The following is a 21598-nucleotide window of genomic DNA, read 5'->3' on the forward strand; positions in this document are numbered from 1 at the left end:
CAAAAGAGGATCAGTACTACTAAGTTTTTTGTTTATTATAAGATACTATACCAAAACTCCACTAGCTACCAGTTTCATTTATTTTTTTCTTAAAAAAATCCACTTTAAAATTCTTATGGTTAATTTAGACAAATTAAAGTACTTGAATTAATGGCCCGTTTGCAAAATGACTGGTTTTATTCAAATAAACAAAAACTCCATATAATGAGTTAATCAATGGATTTGTGATTCTCATTGCTTCTCAAAACTTGATCTGGAAGCCATGGCAAGACCAGCTGATAACATTATTCATACAAGGATACATAGCTGTACTTCTCCTCTAACAAGCAATATCTATTAGCATATTAAAAGACAAAATAAAAATAAAATTACATGGATCACATTCTCTATATAAAAAAACTTTGTTAAAAATCCAAGCCAAGAACTGCACGTGGACAAAATTTGCATTCCATATATACAATCCCTCTAAGCCAACTAATTAAATAATGCCAACTTACATGTCTACATCAAGATTGCATAGCGCATGCTGTCATTTACCATGAGGTGATTCATCTCTGATAGTTGAGCAAACTCACCAGTCACCCAAAGACCATCAGCGCCATTGACATGAGGTTGTGAGGAGCAAGAAAGAATTGAAAATGGTGCAAGAACAATTCTGAATAGAGCAGAAAGACTATTCCACCTTTGTGCTCTGTTCATATCACGCACAAGGATTGGAAACTCGGCTCCATTCATGCCTCCAAACATGCTCTCATCGGCTACTCGTGGGCTTTTCCTAATATTTTGCACGTTCCTCCTCAATCTGGCCAGCTTGTGCCACATCTTAATTATCGGTAGTTTTGATGCTAAGAATCCTTGAAGATATGGTGTTTAGATGTTTATGAGAAACAAATTTTTGTGAAGAGAACGATTGCAAGGCCAGCTTTTAAGGCTGCTTTTTCGATAATGGCAGTTTGGTGGTGGTGGTGGTGTTAGTGCTAGTGTTTGTCACAAAGGGTAGGAGTGCCTTTCAAGGCCCTTTCACTTGTGTTATTTTTTCCTATTTTTGGGGGGGTCTAGCTAGGCCAACATGCCGACAGAGTTGCCTAATTATTTACAAAATATTTTCATTTATATTTTAGATATGCGAAACCCCACAATTAGGTTTAGGTACGCTTTCTAACCCCTCCATGTCCAATGTAATAATATAGAAAGGTGAGCTTAAAGCATTTTATGGAAATTACACTTAATTTGCTCGAGCATGGATCCTTTGACTTGCGTAGCGAATAAGTTCGACGACAAGGAACAACAAGAAGGGCGAGTGAATCACCTTTGCTTCAGAAGCAATTAATGAAGTTGTGTGTAATCAAGCATGTGATATAGGAAACGTATCGTCTCGTGTTTAATAAGATAATATTAATTAATTATTTAAGAGTTTCTCATCGTATTTGTGAGTCTATATATTACTAGTAATCCTCTTGTCTAGAAACTCTTTGGCTGGCAGCATGTTTGTTAAAAATTTGAGTTATTTTATTTAAAATTATTTTATTAAGATTGTTTTAAAAATAAAAAAATATAGGGATATAAACGATAAAAGAAATATATTATTTTAAAAATAATTTTTAAAACATAAAAAAGTATTTTAAAAACAACTCCACAAAACATTATCTCAATACGTGGGCCAACAATGTAAGTGATGTTTCATAGGGATATATACGATAAAAGACTAGGCAATCGACAACATTAATGCATTATTTAGGAGATGGAATTTGGATCCCATTTAAGAATCAATACGCGTTTGTGAATTGTGATGGTGATGGAGACTTGTGATATAATTAAGGACTTGCAATGGACACTCCTTTCGTAACAACTCTAATCTTGCAAAGAACTAAACCTAGAAACTTTTATGAACTACCAGCCCTCTCACCAAATCCTATCCCCACTTACTCCAAATTCAACAATGGTTTTTTTTTTTATTACTCGAGATATCTCGTTTTTTTAAAATAAATATATTTTTTTTTATCAAGTTAATAATTTTATTTTTTCCTATTCAATTGAGGAATCCTAAAGTTAGGATTTTTTTCTTTAAATTAATATTTAGATATATATATGATTAAATATAAACAGAATTGTTTAATTTTTTTTGATAGACTTTGATCAAAATTTTAATAAAAAGATTATTATCTTTTTTTCATGTAGGAGATTATCTAGGCTGTCTAGTGTTTTCTCAAGCCCTTTTCGTTTAACTTTTCCTATATTTTCTATCAATCAGAATTAATTAATCACTACTAGATTTAATAGGTTTATCGATAAATTTTTATGTTGGTATTTACACTAAAATTCTGTCGACAAAAGTTTTACTGACAGATTTACAGACGGAAACCGTTCGTCGGTAATGTCATTTTTGTCAAAAAAAAAAAACACCAATGATTTTATAGATGAAAAATACGTGCAAAAAAAAATTACCCGCTTTAATACACTGACGAGATTATTCCGTCGGTGATTTGTAGTGGCATTTATTGTAATTTTATTCCAACCCTCTATAAAATACCGACGGAATAATTCCGTCGGTGATGTAACAGTGTTGTTGTGGCATATGAAGTAAATTGTTTCAAACTCTCTGGAATATACCGACGAATTGTGTCCATCAGTATATCCGTCTGTAATAATTAAAAAATATATTTTTTAAAATTTTTTGAACCAAAAAAAAGAAAATAATTAAAAAAAATAAAATGATATAAAATTGAAATATGTAAAAACAAATTTGAATAATATAAAATCCAAATATTCATTACAAATTTATATGATCAAATAAAAATTAAACTAGAAGAATGACAGCGCTGGAGGAGGAGGAGGAGGAGGCTAGTCGTTCCCGGGACTATATGGCCAAAAAGGGAGCACACACGCACTACTCATCTATGATCTCATGTCCATGACTATTTGACAGAATTGTTCATAATCCGCTGAGAGTTGCTCATATTTTTTGGTGAGATGAGCCGTATGTTGTTGCAAGGCCACAAACTCCTAAGACTAGGTGCTCGATACTGATTGCGAGCTCCTAACGATTGAGATACTATGGGTCATCCGCAAGTTCTTGACCGTAGTGTTGCAGAGTACGTACACCCGATTTCTATCAGGTACACCAGATGATCCTGTCTCCATCTACGAATCTGGGTCAAAATCTGGTTGGGTCGAAGGATCGTCCTCGTATCTCTCCCTCAACTGGTTGTTATATGTCTCCTGGAAATAAAAACTAAAAACATCAAATGAAATTCAAGAAAATAATAACTTATGAAAGAAAATGGTTAAACAAACATACCACAAAGTGTTGAGCGCGGTTGTCGATGAACTGTTGCACACTCTTTTGGCAGTCTTCACTCTGCACATGTGTCTCCACAAGAAGCTCCATTGGGCTCGGCTCACGTCCAAGAGTCGTAGCCTGTAAGAAAAAAATGTTGCAAGTTAAATATATTTATAAATAACAACAAATTAATTAAAGATAGATGTGATTAAAATTAATTTTACATGCGAAACAAAAGAAATGGAGCCGCCAATGCACATGGTAATTGAGCTGTGAATTTGCCAGCTCTGGTTCCCCGCACCGAACTACGAGCATCGTGTGAAATGCTTGGACATCACCCCATGAATATATTCCGCCCATGTATCCTCCAGGATGTATGGCGGTCTGAAATCCTTCCAAACCGCCACGTCATTCCAACCTGGCAGAGCGTTTTCCCTGGCATATTTTTTAGCATTTTTGAAAAATCATGCAACTTATATGATACAAACATATTCTATGAGTTAATGACAAATGAAATTTTAATAATTAAAATAAAAAATAATTATCATATTGTTTTTGTTGTTACCTAGTTGCAGCGTGATTCTCCCAAACCCTTCTCGCAACATTGTTATTTTCTCTATCCTATTCAAATTTACCCTTGCATTAATAATTTCTGAAAAATAAATCAATATTCTAAATAAAGTAAATGAATTTTCATAAAAAATTGTTAAAATTATAAGTTAACACTAACATTAAATTTTGAAAACCATGCATCGACATGAGGTTTTCAATCAAGATGTTTGGAAACCTAACTCCATTGAAACAATGAAATCTCCATCGATGATTTAAACATCAATGTCATTACCCGGGCGGCCTCAATGTTTGTGAACCTAAAAATCGATAAAATTAATGAAATACCAGTTGTTCATAAATTGTTAAACACAAACAAACTCAAAGCAAAACAAACTTACATTGAAAGGTTGTCCTTCCAATACACCTCGTACTTGTGGGTGAATGGATCCTTCTGTAAAGGGACACCGCCTCTATGTTGTGGAACAACACTAGAAGAGGCAGCGTCGTGAGTCGACGTCGGTGCCTCTTCTTAATCGGCATCCAATGACACGTTGTTGTCATCATTGCTGCTAGAACAACTAGCTGCAATCATGTGCTCATTTTTTCCTATGCATCTACATCAATTTGATGAATATTTGCACAATCAAGTTCGATTATTTTTAAAAACATTTGGCAGCACCTCCTCTATACTAGAGACTACCCAGAATTTTTAATCCAGCAAATAGACAAAATATATGCCACAAACCAGTTGATTTTAATTTATGTCTACCAACGTGATAATGTTTTTAATCCTAAATTGACAAGAATGTTTTTTTAATTAAATTTAATCCTATATATTCAACTAACATTTATACTACAAATTTGACAATAACAATTAAAATTCAACAAAACAATAAAACATTATTGCAATGTAGACAATAAAATTTAATCCTATAAATTCAATTAACATTTATACCACAAATTTAACAATAACAATTAAAATTCAACAAACATAATAAAACATTATTGCAATGTAGACAATAAAATAGAAAAAAAATACGAAAGCAAATATAAGCTTTAGGAATGAAAAATGCTTACCTTAATGACGTTTTTAATTTTAGAGTTTATCTACGTGTGATAAAAAAACAAAAATACATTGTTAACAAACTAAAGAAAACAAGAAAAATAAGAAGAAAATAACTCAAAAGATTCACCACACATACCTTTTAATCGTGTTGATGGTAAAAACCTTAAGTTCTATTACTATTAAGAGAGGATTTGAGTGCAAGAGAAGAGAGAAAATGAGAGAAAAAAAATGAACTTCTAGCGACCTTGCTGGGTTTTATATTGCGTATTTATTGAGGGAATCACCGACAAAATATTAAATAATATTATTTTAAATTAATCCATCGGTGATTCCCTCTGTAAATTCACCTTGAAATTTTCATTTCGCACTAAAATGTTCAAAAACCCCTTCAGATTTTTGGCGGTCCGTTCGCAATTCCATCAGTAAAAAATATGAACAGTACACAGTCAGAGATGCATTAATTAATAGGGCATTGAAATTCACATTCCGTCGGTAATTCTCTTGGGAACCTGGCACTTAGTAATTGCCATCATCGATATGAGAATGGGAACAATTCCCCTCACCTCTGGAATACACCAAAGGTTTGAGTCTTTCGGTGTTTTCATTGGTGTACTGCATAATAAACAATGCCTAGGGGAGGGGAATAGTACCCCTTGCCTCTGGAATACACCGACGGTTTTAGACTGTCGGTGTTTCTATCGGTGTACTACATAGTGAACAGTGTCTGGGGTGTGGAATAGTTCCCCTCGCCTCTGAAATACACTAACAGTTTGAGTCTGTCAGTGTTTCCATCAGTGTACTACATAGTGAACAGTTCCTGGAAGAGGGGAACAGTTCCCCTCGCCTTTGGAATACACTAACGGTATGAGACAGACCGTCGGTGTTTCTAACGGTGTACTGCATATTGAACAGTGTCTGGGGTGGGGAACAGTTACCCTCGCCTTTGGAACACACTGACGGTTTGAGTTCGTCGGTGTTCCATCGGTGTACTACACAGTGAACAGTGCTTGGAAGAGGGGAATAGTTCCTCTCGCCTCTGGAATACACCGACAAACAAAAACCGTAGGTGTTTCCATCGATGTTTTGCATATTGAATGATAGATTGTATTTGCAGTCCCTATTTATCCATCCTACAGATACTTAAATTGAAAACTGCACGCACAACACAATAACATCAGTTCATATAACAATTATAAAATAAATACTTATTTGTTGAGAATTTCATCGATAACTATATATTACATTATCGTTTGTGGCATTACAGTACTTTCGTGTTTTCATAATTAGTCAAAATTGTCTTCTTCTTCTTCAATTGACTCGTCGTCAGCTCCAACGCAATCTTCTACATTGCTATCATCATCTTCATTGACTTGTATCCGCTGGACTTTAGAACAACACATCAACGTGAACATTAATAAAAATATTATCAAAGACATGAAAATTTGAATTTTCTTCCAAGTCAATCGATAGATCAACTCGATATGGTTCAACCAACTAACTTACTTGAAATACATAATCTCTGATATTTGAGTCATCGTTCTCATCCTGAACAACCTCGACACGACCCCTGGGTTTGGTTTTCAATATGGATAACCAATCAACTCTTGAACGATCCTTTCTATAGGAAGGGGTGTATGTGTAATAAACTTGCTGGCATTGCTTGGCAAAAACAAATACATCGTTAATATTGCGGAGTCTAGCTTTTGAGTTAATTTTGACCAAACCATGATGAAGATCTACTCTAATTTCTCTGTTAGTGGTGTCATATCAATAACATTTGAATAAAAAGACTCTATTATGCTTGCTATATTATTACAGTTCAATTATCTCTTCTAATTTTCCATAATAGTCAACTTCAAACTTACTCGAAATTGATCCCTTAACACAAACCCCATTGTTATATATCTTTCTACCCTGCTTATATTCTTCAATATAAAATACATACCCATTAACAAAATACTTGTTGTAGCACTTCACTTTTCTTTCAGGACCCAGACTTAGTAGAGACAATGTAACGCTAGCATTCATTCCCATTTTATAAACCTTGTACATAAAGTACAACAATGAATAGTGATTGAGAATTCTGTAACAAAATTAAGTATCCCAATAGATAATGAGTATGTGATAGTACTTACATGTGTTATGAACCACGTCGTAAATTGTTCATCTTGTAATTGAAAGATTTGAGATTTGATCAGCTGTGAGTTATTAGACAGTAAATATTGATGATGTTGCCTACGAGGTATTCAACAATGTATAAGTTTGTGATATTACATGAAAGAAACAGTCCATTAATAACAAAGTTTAAGTAGTATACTTATTGAATAAAAGGTCTCATTTCATCGCAGTTAAACATCACATAATTATGTGCTTGTCTGAATTCTATTTCTGACAAATATCTTTCTTTGACAACATTTTTTGGTACGGGTCGTCCAAGTTTAGAGAATATTGACAAGTTCCCACCTGAAGGCACTTCACTACCATTGTTATGCCTTGGTACGTGATTGATTCTTGTTCTCAAATGAGGCTCGAAATAGTACGAGATAAATATTGATATCTCCTAAAAAATACAGGCCTCACATATCGATATCTCAACATGCACCTTGTTTTTTTTTTACCTTTTTCTTAAGGTTGAACAAGTACCTATATGGATTAAAACGAATATTTTCAATTAAAAAAACAATGAAAATAATATCGAAGATTACATTGCATATGTAATCTTTAACCTCTCAAATGTATACATCTATCTATACTAGATTGGGCCTCCAACTTTTGCCTCATACGGTAAATGTATGGGTAGATGCTCTATAGAGTTAAAAAATGATGGAGGGAATATCATCTCAAGTTTGCATATTGTCTCAACGATATTTGTTTCAAGCCTCTCAATATGCCGTGTCTGCAACTTACTGGAGCATATATCTCTAAAGAAATGACTGATCTATATGAGTGCATTCCATATCCCCTTTGACAATAAATCACGATAAGCTAATGGAATGAGTGTTTGCATAAACACATGGTAGTCATGGTTCTTCATTCCATACAATCTGCAATCCTCCAAATTAACCAACCTTGATATGTTTGAGGCATGTCCATTGGGAAAACACAGACTCTTCAACTATTAATACACTAATAGTTATGCATTCTTGTCTAAGGCAAAGGTTGCTTTAGGCTTTGCGACCCATGACCTAGTATAAACTAACTCTATATTTTTATGGTGACAAAACAATGCTATATCCATTATAGCCCTTGATGTTATCCTTTGTCTTCCCTTTCACATCCATGACTGTGTTGAAAATTTTCTTAAACATGTTCTTTTCTATGTGCATGATGTCAAGGTTATGGCGGAGGAGATTAGCCTTCCAATAAGGAAGCTCCCAGAAAATACTTCGCTTTACCTAGTTGTGGGTCAAACCAAAACTAGGAAACTTTTACTTACCGGATTGGAAACCAAACATAATGTCACCGTACTCAGACACCACGTCATACAATTCTTCACCAGAAAGACACGGGGGTGCAACATCCTTTTCAACTTTGCCAATAAAAAAATCCTTTATGTTCTTTCTGTACCTGTGATCCGTTGGCAAGAAACGCCGGTGACAGTAAAAAAAGATGTTTTATCCCCATTTGTTAGCGTGAATGCCTTGTTATTTTCCATGTAGTATGGACATGCTAGTTTTCCATGCGTGCTCCAACCAGAAACCATTCTATAAGCTGGAAAATCATTGATAATCCACATCAAAGTTGCCCTCATAAGAAAATTATGTTTTATCGATACATCATAAGTCAACGCGTAAGAGGACCACAACTGCGTCAACTCATCAATCAACGATCAAAGACAAACATCTATATTCTGGCCCAAACTATTAGAATCGGGTATGACCGTAGATAAAAACATGAACTTTGGCCTCATACACATCCCCGGTGGCAAGTTGAAAACCGTTAGTATAATCGGTCATCAAGAATAAGGAGCAACAAATGACCCGAATGGATTGAATCTGTCTGTACATAGCCCAAGACGAATGTTTCTTGATTCAGGTGAAAAGTAAAGATGCACACTATTAAAGTGTTTCCATGCTTCATTGTTGTAAAGGTGCACCATCACTCCATCAACCGCATCATGTGATTGGTGCCATGTCATGTGCTCAGCAGTCTTTGGTGACATGAATAACCTCTGCAGTCTATGTGTGATTGAGAAGTATCTAAGTTTTTTATGTGCTATAAGAGTCTTTCCCCTGCCAGTTCTTGGTTTATAACAGGAATGCCCACATGTCCTGGACTCAGTCAGCTCAACATTTTCAAGGTAGTACATCTTACAGAAGTTTGGACACATGTCAATTTTCTAGTATCCTAAACCGAGGGGTTTCATCATGGACTTAGCAACATAGAAGTTCTCTTTCATCCTGTTCCCTTCAAGTAAAATACTTCTTGCCCATTCGACGATTCTGTCACAATCGGCCTCACTTAACCCAAAATCCAACTTGATGGTAAACACCAGTGCAACGACCGATAATTTACTATGATTTGTGTAGTCATCCCATAATGGTTTTTCAATATCTTTCAAAAAATCAAAAAACCTAGCCGAGTATGCATTAGGTTCTTCATCTATGATTCAATATTGATTTACATGACCTTGATTCATTTTCATCGCATCCATAACCATAGTCCTATAAGGATTACTGTTGTCAGTTTCAACTCCATGCACGTTGTTAGCACTAGAAATTGACCCAATCATCCTTTCTACCATGGTCTTGTGAGGAACAAATGGTTCTCCATTTGCATACCAACATATGTATTCCTCCATGAATTCTTTGTGTAGAAGATGCATCGTTACAACATCTGGATGGAGAAACTTTTTATTTTGACACCTCTTGCATGAACACCTAATACCCCCTTCACTAATATTTCTCGGAATAAATGTTGCATAATTAATAAAACTCCGAACTCCATTACAATAATCCATCCTCTATAATCCTTGGGATGAATCCTTGTACATCCTTGAACGATCATTCATGACTTCTATTGAACACTAATATTTCTCGGAATAAATGTTGCGTAATTAATAAAACTCTGAACTCCATTACAATAATCCATCCTCTATAATCCTTGGGATGAATCCTTGTACATCCTTGAATGATCATTCATGACTTCTATTGAACACACACACACACACACACACACACACACACACACACACACACACACATATATATATATATATATATATATATATATATCAAATAATGATGACAATATGTATTAATTAACTATGTTAAGTAAATAATCAACCTACTTTCATACTTCTCTTAATTCATTATCAATTATCTACGTACATACAAATTTGTATGTATTAATTTACAAAAATTACAACTCAACAATAAAATTGACAAAATATAAAACGAACTCGTTAAACAAGCCATTATTTATATTATCGCAACACACCTAAGTCGGAAATTCGATATACGTTTCAACAATTTACAAATAAATACAATTTTACAAAATATAAAACAAACCATAACATATACAAAACCATGTATCTATACATCAAGTTTGTTTGAGAAAAAACAATAAAACAAGTAACCATCAAATCAAAATACATATACTAAAAAAAATATGCAACAAAAAAATTGACATTTCAAAATTGTTTTCAAATTAAAAAAATGGTCAATTTACTTACTTAAAATAGAAAATTCACAATAAAATTACTGATGTGATTGGAAAAGTCAAGAAAGGATGGCGGGTGATGTGGGGGGTGTGGGAGGGCTGTTAGTTGTAGATTTTTTTTTTTGGGGGGGGGGTTTGTTTTGTTGCAGAGGGGAAGAAGGAGAAATAGGAAAGGGGAGTGTCAATGGCTAATTCATATATTAACTATTACTGATGGATTTACCGACAAAATGGTTTTGTCTGTCAATCCATTAGCAAGTCTGTCGGTAAAAGTGACACGTCATTGTATGACTTTCCCTGTTTGAATCCAACTGTAATTCCATCGGTAAAAGCATCCATAAAAAAATACACGTCATCTTAATTTTTGGTTTTTTAAAATTCTTTTTATTCTGATTGTAATTCCTTCGGTATTTATCGATGGAATATTTCTGTCGGTAAATACCGATGGAGTTAGCGATGGAATAAAATCGGTCGGTAAATATCACCCCAAAATACCGACGAAATGTTTTTGTTGATGATTTCATTTGTATTCGTAGATTTTCTGGTAGTGACTGTTATCATTATTATTATCATTTTAACTCTGAAACCTATTTTTAAAGTAATATTTTCTAATCATCATCATCATCATTTAACAGACTACTTTCATATATATGGAATTACTAACGGATTTACTCTTTCAACATGTTAGTATCATGTGCATTTTTCTAAGATATAAAATACACTTCAAATCTTTTGTGCATACTGATTTAAGTAAGGATAAACTTATAATTTTCCCACTATTTTCACTGTCAGTTCCAACATGGAATGTCCTATCTTATTTTTGTGAAGGCCCAACCATTATATTATATTATTAAATTAAAAAACAAAAGCTAAAACATGTGGCAGTGTTTTCACTATAGCATTTAAGTGAAAACATTATAGTTAACAACAACGCCTTTTTTTTTTAATTTCTTTATATGTTATGTTAGTTAGGGTCCAGGCTTGATAATTATTTTGTTTTACTTTATATCAAGTTTTCATGCCATAAAAAAAATCTTGCCACTTATTTGGTGCTTGATTTTGTGAAAACAATTTGATTTTATTGTTGATAAAATTTGAAAATGAGGGGATTAGAATTGAGAGTGGGAGAAAAATGAATCCTCTTTTTGGCCTAGCGTTGTTCAATCAACGTTGTTTTAGGAAAAAAAGCTATTGGTTATTTTCTTAATTTCTATTTTGATCTCTTTAATTTGAAAATTATATATTTTGATCAAAAACTTCATTTTATTTATGATTAGATCCTTAGGTTTGAGGGAGCAAAGAGAGTCACTAGAAAAATAAAAGAGAAGAGAGAAAGTCATTGGTTATCTAAATTATAATGATAAATAATACGTTCTTGGTGTTTACGAGTTTCATTCGATGAGGAGTTTCATTGAGTTGTTTCTTACCCTTTATTTTTTAGAGAAAGTAATTTTGGGTTGTGAAAGAAAAAAAATTCTTGATTTAATTTTTTAAACTATTTTAGAGATGTTTTGGGTTGAAGGGTTAATTTATTGAGGTTCTAAGGGTCTTTTTAGGTAAAAATAGGTTGAAAATGAGTTTTTGGATAAACAAATCATTGCAATAACTTTCAGCGATCTCTTCAGTAATTGAAATCTAAACTAGAAGATGGTGCATCGTCTATATTTTTTTTTTAAATAAGAGTGGATGACATGTCATCCACACTTTAACGTTAAAAAAACAGGGAGGTTTAACGCGTGAGCAAGACCTTCTTCTTTATGGACCAAGCATGCATGTTGTGCACTTGACATGTTTTTTTCCTAATCTTTATTTCAATCCATTAAAATAGATTGGTTAAAAATAAATTTGAGATATTTTTTTTTAAATACCATTGAATTTTCAATTTTTTTTACTAAGATCATAACATTTTCTTATTATATTGACAAGTGTTCCTAGGGATGATAATGAGTATCTATTAGTCTAGTTTTGTACTATCCATATCCAACTTGAACCTAAAAATTCTACCCGAACCTAACTCAAACCTGAACGGGTATTTATTTTTGTTACTCAAACCCGACCTGATCAAGTTTTGAAAATCCATCGGGTTTCTGTAATCCGACTAATATATGCATTAAAAACAAATAAGCATGGTGCAGGCCAGATTGTTTTTCTAGGATTATGGCAACTGAACACTTAAGAGGGGAGGTGAATTAGGTGTATCATTAAATTTGATAATTAATGCAAATTACATCAAGTAAACACAATAACCAACAATATAATTAAAGTACTTAAAGTAAAGAGATAAGAGAGAGAATTTGCGAAATTTTTTTCAATGTGGTTTGGCAAGCCTACATCCACACCTCAAGTACCAAACCATACTTGAGTATTGTATTCCTTCACTAGTCCAAGTTTAAGAGTATGATAACCACTTGATGAATCCAAACCAAGTTTTATACACCACTTGAAGAGATCATTTCTTCAAGATTTTTTCCACTTGAAGAAATGTCTTCTTCAAGATTTTTTCTTTAGTGAAATTTCCTCACCAATACCAAGACTTTTTACTAACTCTTAAAGGTTTAAACAAATGATTTTGTTTTTCTTAACAACTCTCTTTGTAGAGTGGATAATACAATTTAAGTTCTAATATCTATATAACTCACAAGATAGCACTTATAGAATTTGAAGGTATTTAAGTGTTGCGCGAATGAGATTGAATACTCTTGTGCTAGAATATGAAGGTTTAATAGCACAAATTAAAGTATGATCAATGATCAATGATTTTGTAGTTTTTTTTTTTTGCTATTAGAATAGTTTGAATATGATATATGTTTGAATCCTCCTTTAAATTTTGCAATTAGAAAAACTATATATATATATATATATATATATATATGTGTGTGTGTGTGTGTGTGTGTGTGTGTGTGTGTGTGTGTGTGTGTTTTCCAAAGAATAACTAGTTGTTTATAGCCGTTATAATCTCACTGACAACTAAAATGGTCGACTGGTTCAGATTAGTCAAGCCAATTGGTCAATTGGGTCTTGTGAAATTTTCAAGTGTTCATCACTAATGAGTAAACAACTGACCGTTTCATACGGTTGATCGATTCATTTGGTCACACCAAACAGTCGACCGGTTCATGTAGAATTCCAGATTTATTAGTTTAACCTAGGTAAATTTTAAGAACCATCTATCTTACATTTTATTATCAATCTTTTAATGCATGTAGAGTGAAATGTGTGAGTTCATTTTAATTGTGTTATCAAGTAAGATGTAAAGATTTATATTTGAGTACTAAAATGAATACTTAATCTAAGTATTCACTTTGCTTCTTTCTTAAACTTTATGATTGATTTATTTATGAAATCTATCATGCTTGTTGATATGTTCTTCGTACAAAACATGTTTAAAGCATATTCTTAATCAAACATATTATTATTATTTTTTCTATTTTATTGTTATCATCAAAATATAAAAAAACATGAATGTGTGCCTATAAAGGTCAACAATCTCTCCCTTTTTTTTATGATAACAATAAATAGATTGCTTAGATATTAAAATATATCTCCCCCTATCTTTTGCAATGCAATATATAGAAATTTTAGCACATTTTAAGCAATGTAAATAATTAGCACGCTTTATTAATAACTTATGCATTAAGAAAATAAAATTTCTTCCTTTAAATGTATGCATATAATGGAGAGGTAATACGAAAATATTATTTAGAAATCATAAATAAGACCCCTGATTATGCAATCAATTAGACATATATTAGTTGTTACCCATTTTTAACCACACATAAAAAATAATATAAAATTAAAACATACAAGAGGATATACATTAATAAAGCCTAGAATATTGCCCAAGATTGGTGGTGGAGGACTAAGATGACAAATGAAAAAGTTAGAGGACTAAAATGTATAAGATTGGTAAAATTAGCAATCCAATTTTGATTAACAAAAGCCCTATGGTGAAAATATGTTTTTATATGGGGTAAAGAAACACAAATTTGGGTGGGTAAGAACTCAGTGAGAATTTTGGAAGGCTTAATTAATTTTATTGATGACTTAATTGCAAGAAAAATCAGTTTTTGGAGTCAATTTGGGTGTTAATCAGAAGAAATTAAAGTTTCGGGATTGAAATTAGACTTTGAGAGGTTTAACTGGTTAGATCAAAGGCTTAATTGTGAAAAACATTAAAGTTTAGAGGCCATTTATGGACTTAATTGCAGATTCCCAAGACCAAAAACCAACTTGTAAGTGGTGCATAATTTTGGGGGTAGAAATTGGTGAAAACAAGGGCAATATTGAAAAGGAAATGAAATTTTGGTGGTCAATTAAAGATGAAATTAAAAAAAATTGAAAACCAAGGACTCATTTGTAAAAGACATTGAACTTTGAGGCTGATATTTGAATTTGACAGGGATGCAATTGTATTCAATTAAAAGTTAGGAGACAATTACTAGTGCAATTAAAAGGAATTAGAAGAGTAGGGACCAAATTGAATTTGACCAAATCCTAAATTAAAAAACCCTAATTTCTAGGGTTTAACCTAGACAACATGTCATTCACCCATTGTTCATCTTTTTTCTTGGAAATTTTGGTTGGCTGGTTGGGTAACCCCTGAAAATCAGAGTTGAGGAAAAGGAAAAAAAAAGAGAAACAAATATTGAGAAAAAAACCTAGTTGTAAGGATTTATAAGCCTAGCACAAAGATTTATTTAATTTTGAAAGGGCACTAAGTTTGTTGAAGCAAAACCTTTCAAAGTAGTAGTTGTTATAGGGTTTTGAAGGTATATTTTCTAACCTACAAGTGGTGTTCATGTGGTTTGCTTAAGGAGATTTTGGTTATCAATTGTTCTACACTTATGTTTGCAAATAGGGTGATGCTTAAAGAGTAAGGGTTGTGTTTTTGTTTTTGTTGTTGCATTGATTTTGATTCTACAATTTGATGTTTGTTTTTAGGGTGTGTTTGATGTTTTTAATATAACAAAAGCTTTCTAGTTAGGTTAGTTTTGATAAAACAATGTTTGTTTGTTTTGTTTTGTTTGATTAATGCATTTTGAAGCAATATTGTTTATCTTGGGTTTACATGGCTTGTTCTTGACCAAAATATGTTTAGGAAACTAATTTTGAATCCAAATTGCATAGATATGTAGGTTGGATAAGATTGGTGGTTTTAGGAATTAAAACTTCATACATGTTATTGATGATTTTATGTTATTTGTTAGTTATTTGAATTCAACTATATTTGGTATTGGTAATGTGGTTTGTAAGGACCAAAAGCAGTGCATTTAAAGGTCTAGAAGGCCAAATCTGGGTTTTGACAGTAGTTCTTCAATTTCAGGAAATTTTCTAGATTTTAGGTTCGTGTTCTTCGCATGAACTTTGCCTTAGACTCTTGTTTTGGGTTAATTCTTGGCATGAGCATGCTAGCTTGTCATTTTAGCAAATAATTTAGGGTTAAAACGCTTTAGTAACACATATTTATACATTTAGATTAAAAAAAATTATGCTTTTGTATTTTTTTGAGTTTTGATATGTTTTTGGTTTAATTGTTTGTTTTGCTTTAATTTCTAGTCAAACAATGATTTTCAATTCAGTTCAAGGTTGAACTAGTGTTTTCGAGTCAACTTGATTGATTTTGTTTTGAGTTAGGTAGCTTTCTTTGCGGAATTTTTAACCTAAAGGGTTGTTTGACAAACACACCTTTAGGCCTATTTTGACAGTTTTGTTTTGAATAAAAATGGTTTTTTTTTCCAAACACGCCCTAAATAAATTCCTAAAATTCTAAAAAAAATTCAAGGACCAATTTAAAATTCTTTGTGGGTCCCTCAAACATTTTTCTAGCAATTTTATTTAATATCGGGGTTGTAGACTTATGATGTAAGATACTGACCTGATATTAAAATACCTGCTTTTCGTCAAAATCTTAAAAATTTAAAAAATTCCTAAAAACAATTTCTCATTTCAAAAATACAAAAATGTATTTTATTTGGTGTGCATTTGGCCAAGCCTCTCAAAAGATAAAAATCATATTTTGTTTATATATATATATATATATATATATATATATATATATATATATATATATGAACATATGGTATGATTTAATATTTTTTATATGTATATAAAAATTCAAAAAATATCTTTGTATGTATTTTTGGATTTAATAACTAGTTTATTGAATCTATAGGAACTTGACCATTATTTCAATAACCCCTAAAAATTTTAATTCATGAGAATTAATGGTCAATAATATGGTATAAATGTTGGCCCTGCAAGTAGGCTGCCATTTAAATACCAACAGTTAACTTGACAATTCTCAAAATTATTTTGAGTATTCATGAATTTTAATTGAGAGTAATTTTTACCACAACATACAAGTTGGGAAAACTCTTTCGCCTTCTAGGATAGGTGAACCCTATTAGGCATAGTTTTGAAACCCGACTCGGTGGTCGACCCAGTCTAATGATCGGGTCACGGGTCAGATGGGTTGACCCAGGTTAACCCGGGTCAACAAAAAAAAAAGGAGCAAGAGAGAGTCAGAGACAGAGGCGCTTTTTTCCTATCATAACGTGGCATATATCTATCCCTCTATTTATATTCTAACTCCCCTATCATATACATTAACAGGTGTTAAATTTTAACACAAATCACCCACTCTCCCTCTGTCTCTTTAGCTCCAATGGAAGCCTCGACAAAATCCTCCACAAGAATTCAAAAGACCCCAAGCCCCAAGAAAGGATAAGGGTCGAGATTAGGGCACATTTGATGGAGAAGCTGCTAGAGCGCGTTTTCAGGCAAGGGTGCCCTGCTGCTGCTGTTGTGAAGAAGAAGAAAAGGAGCTCTTTTTTGTGTGAATATGGCAGCTGAGGTGAGCTCTCTGGTAAGGCTTTGGGTGGATACATGGATGGTAGGAACGTTGTGGTGATTCTGTAGAGAGCGAATCTTAAGAATTGGACCTCGTTTTGCAAGTGCCAAGTGGATGGGAAAAGCGCCTGGACTTGAAGGTAAATTGGTGTTCTCATCTGGGTTCCGTTTGTTTCTTGAGAAAATATTAAGGAAAAGAGCATCGAAAGGGTCTCAAAATATTATGATGATCATCCTAGTCTTTTGATGTTTCATGAGATCATCGAAACAGAGTTTTTGATGCTCAAGAAGAGATTTTATATGTTTTTCATGCCTGTTTAAAATTATGATTTTTTCTTCTTTTCATTTTCTTTGAATTGAAATTTAAGAGCTTTACAATTTCTTTCTGTTGGTGCGAAGATATCTTTTTATTAAATGATTAGTACTTAAATGTTTCTTGATTTACTTTGAAATCCTCTGCTCTTTGATATCCTCAGTTTGGTTTATGAAAAAAATGTAGAAATAGGAAATGAGAATCCAAAACGACGTGGTTTCACGTCCATATATATTAAAAAAAAAGAGAGAGAGGTCGGGTCTCAGCCAGGTTTACCCGGGTCGACCGGGTTTTGTCGGGCCACTCCCCAGCGGGTTTTTACTTAGACCCGGATCGGTCCTGGGCCCGGGTCGGCCAGGTCCCTAGTCGGCCCGCCGGGCCGGTCCGGGTTTCAAAACTATGCTATTAGGACACTTACATGGATTCTTCGCATAAGAATTTATTTGGGCATATGAGTCCATAATGAATTCAAAACGCCAGATTTATTTATGAGAATAATATTTATTCTAAGCCATAGACAGACAATCGATTAGGAACCCATCAATACCTTTAACCCATATTTAGACCACACAATGCAGTTTACCTTAGGTAAGGAGCGCTAGGGGTGCTAATACCTTCCCTAGTCACAATCAATCCCTTACTCTAGAATTTCATATAAGACGAGTCTACCCTAGTCTCTTAGTGACCCTGAACCAAATAACTAGGTGGCGACTCCTTGATCCCGACATCACAAAGTTGCACACATAGGTGCGACAGAATGGTGACTCCACTGGTGATTTTCTGTTTTTAACAGTTTTGGACTAGGATTTGTGTGTTTTATGCGGTTTATATGATTTGATGTGTTTAAATTTTTGTATTTGGCTTGCTTTTTTTTACCTATTTATGTTTTATCATGTTTTTTCCCACTCATGTATATATGTTGGATATGGATTAATGTTTTTATGCATCACTAGTTTATTTATGACATATCGCTTCGGAATGCACATGGGAACTTCAGGTTAGGTGGGGGAGTAATGGCTTACCATATGACTTTCATTTAGGGTTTAAGTTCGTGAAACCATCTGACACTTTGTTGAGTGCTTGAACTGATAATGATTGGTATGCGTACCATCCCACTACCTACTAAGGCCTCATATTACCTTTATAAAGGTAATAAATGGGACAACAAGAGACCCATATTACCCATAAAAAATATAAGTTGCTCCAGAAACGACTTGAAGAAGCTTATCTCACACATGAATAGCATCTGCGAGGATGAGTTTTTGAAGAAATATGGGAGGATAGTGGAAATCACAAAGATGTCTGTGTAGAGTTCAACAATTAAAGCCTTGATGCATTTTTAGGAACCCGAGTATGGGTGCTTCACTTTTAAAAATATAGACATGTGTCCTAATTTGGAAGAGTATGGTTTACTTACTGAATTCCCTCGAAATCTATACGAAGTTTACTTCTACCAAAGACGTGACAAAGTGTTAACTAAATTGGCTGGATTGATCAAAGTTCCAGATCTCCATAAGATATTGGAGAAAAGTGCTACTTGCCTAAAATGGAAGATGATCGAAGAGGTATTCGAAAGGAGGAAGAATTACTCTAGATTTGTTAAAAAAAAGAGCAAAACATTTGCTTTAGGAATATTCACGTTGGTATTATTTCCAAACCTCACTGGAATAATTAGTTTAGAGGCGGCTGCAACTTTTATCGCATATAAAAACACTCAGATACATCTCACTATAGTGATTCTAGTAGAAACTATCTTGCTCAACCATTGTAGGAGGGTTAGCAAGGGATCAATGAGATGTTGTGAATAACTGTTGTATATATGACTGATTAGCCATATAAAAACCAAGAAGTCGGTATTTAACAACTTCTAGTGGTTTAGTCAAAGACCATTGGAGATAGCTAAAGAAGAGGAGTGAAAGGACCTGAGCGAGGAAAAATAAAAAGTGAAATTGCAAGGAATCTTGCAAGGAGAAGTGAAGTGGAAAACCCTATGGATGAGAGCAACATATTGCTTGATCAGTTGGAGGAAAAGACGATGGGTGCCTCTAATAGGAGTAGCTGAATATGCCAGTTACGCACCTGTTTTGGTTGTAATAGTTGGGTAGAAAACTTAGATAAGAACTCATTAATGGCATTTTCATAAATAAAAGGAATAATGGCATTTTTGTATAGACAACCAAGAAAATTGTTTATACTAGCTAGGCTAGTGGCGTCTATGTTTAAACGATTAGGAAAATCTCTTAGACTAGCTGAGGCTAGTGGCATCTATTTTTAAACGATTGAGAAAATTGTTTAGACTTGCTAAGACTAGTGGCATCTATGTTTAGACGATCTAGATATTTGTTTGGGATAAATGAGACTAGTGGCATCTGTGTGAAAGATGACCAGAATAGTTGTTTAGACTAGTCGACCAAAAAAGGATTAGTAGCATCATAGCACCTGATGACCGGGATATTAAATCTTTTCGTGTTTTTGAGAATAAGTATGTGATTTGTAAAATTTTCAAAGTTGATTTTTATGAGAAATTAAATAATGAATTTGTATTTGAACTCATTCTAGTTATTGTTTAAATTTTCTAATGTAATGAATGGTTTAAATTGTCAAGTCTTTCATGAACCAGAGTGAAGAAAGAACTATGCTTAGTGTCCTCTTTGTTTAGTGAGGATTAATGTATTTAAGGAATTTTTTTAATTTAACTTATTATTTTATTTTGTTTGTATTAGGACGATATTTGTATAAATGCAAGATTTTAAGATGTAGCTTAATCTCACCTTTGTTTGATTAAGTTGGAAGTTTAGGAATATTAGTAAGTCTTTAGTTATTAAATGTATTTCCTTATTTTTTTTATTTCTTTTTAATTACATGATGGTGCATGATACTTTAATATAATTCAAATTATTTCTTCCATTATATTATACTTTTGATTATAGTGATGTGAATGAAAAATGATATGTGGTTAATTTTGGTCGAATAAAAAGAGAAGGTCTAAGATGGTTGGACTTTGTTTGTGAATTTTGAGTGTAGTATTACAGGTCACAATGTCAATAATTTGGTATCTTGAACTTATAGGTAAACTCTTTTGAAATTTCAGTAGACAATACATTTCAAAAGATAAAATAATGAAAATGTATGATTCTGCTCAAACTAGTTGACCAATTTATTTACCAATTGATCTAATCGATTGTTTGATGGAATGAACAATTAAAATCTACTGTCTATATCAATCGATGGAACAAGTTCACTTATTGATTAGTCGGTAAGAAAAATTTAAGAACTATTAGAGAAGTTGGTTAATAAAATTTTTGGATCAAATTAATTCGGTCAACCATTAAATTGACAGTGTATTGTAAATAAAAATTATCTTGTTTTTTACATTATTGAAAAGGAAATTATAAAGAAATTTACATCTAAAAATTAAGTTTGTTATAGTTGGTATCAGAGCCCTGGTATAAGTTTAGGAATTGTGATGGAAATTAATATATGATGAATTATTTCAAGATGATTCATATAATGAAGGGTATATGACAAATCCCTCTCGAGCACAAGGATGGATTGAATATATAAGATCTGAGGAGAGGCAAAAGAAGATCCCTTAAAGGATACTGCCTTTCATGTATCAGTAGTTTCTCACCAGTCAAGACTTGGGGAGTCATCTGGACACTAGTAAGACACCAGTTCTAGACAGGCTATGTAATTAAGGGAATGTTTAGTGCAGTAACCCTAGTAGCCCTGATAGCTCCAGTAGTGCCTACAACCCCATCAATCATGACACCCATAGATAATATAGTTGCCTTTGTATGGATTATGTAAAGTATGTGTGTGTGTGTGTGTGTGTGTGAGAGAGAGAGAGAGAGAGAGAGAGAGAGAGAGGTTGTGG

General features: G+C 33.1%; 1 protein-coding gene across 1 annotated transcript; it reads right to left on the reverse strand.

The window, feature by feature from the left end:
- Positions 1 to 202: 202 nt before the first annotated feature.
- On the reverse strand, positions 203 to 996 carry LOC7458265 (uncharacterized). Its single transcript, XM_024596241.2, has one exon. The coding sequence runs from the start codon at positions 820 to 822 to the stop codon at positions 502 to 504; it is 321 nt and encodes a 106-aa protein (XP_024452009.1). The 5' UTR covers positions 823 to 996; the 3' UTR covers positions 203 to 501.
- Between the last annotated feature and the right edge of the window lie 20602 nt (positions 997 to 21598).

The sequence above is a fragment of the Populus trichocarpa genome, chromosome 2 (assembly GCF_000002775.5).
Source record: "Populus trichocarpa isolate Nisqually-1 chromosome 2, P.trichocarpa_v4.1, whole genome shotgun sequence".
NCBI classification, from domain to species: Eukaryota; Viridiplantae; Streptophyta; class Magnoliopsida; order Malpighiales; family Salicaceae; genus Populus; species Populus trichocarpa.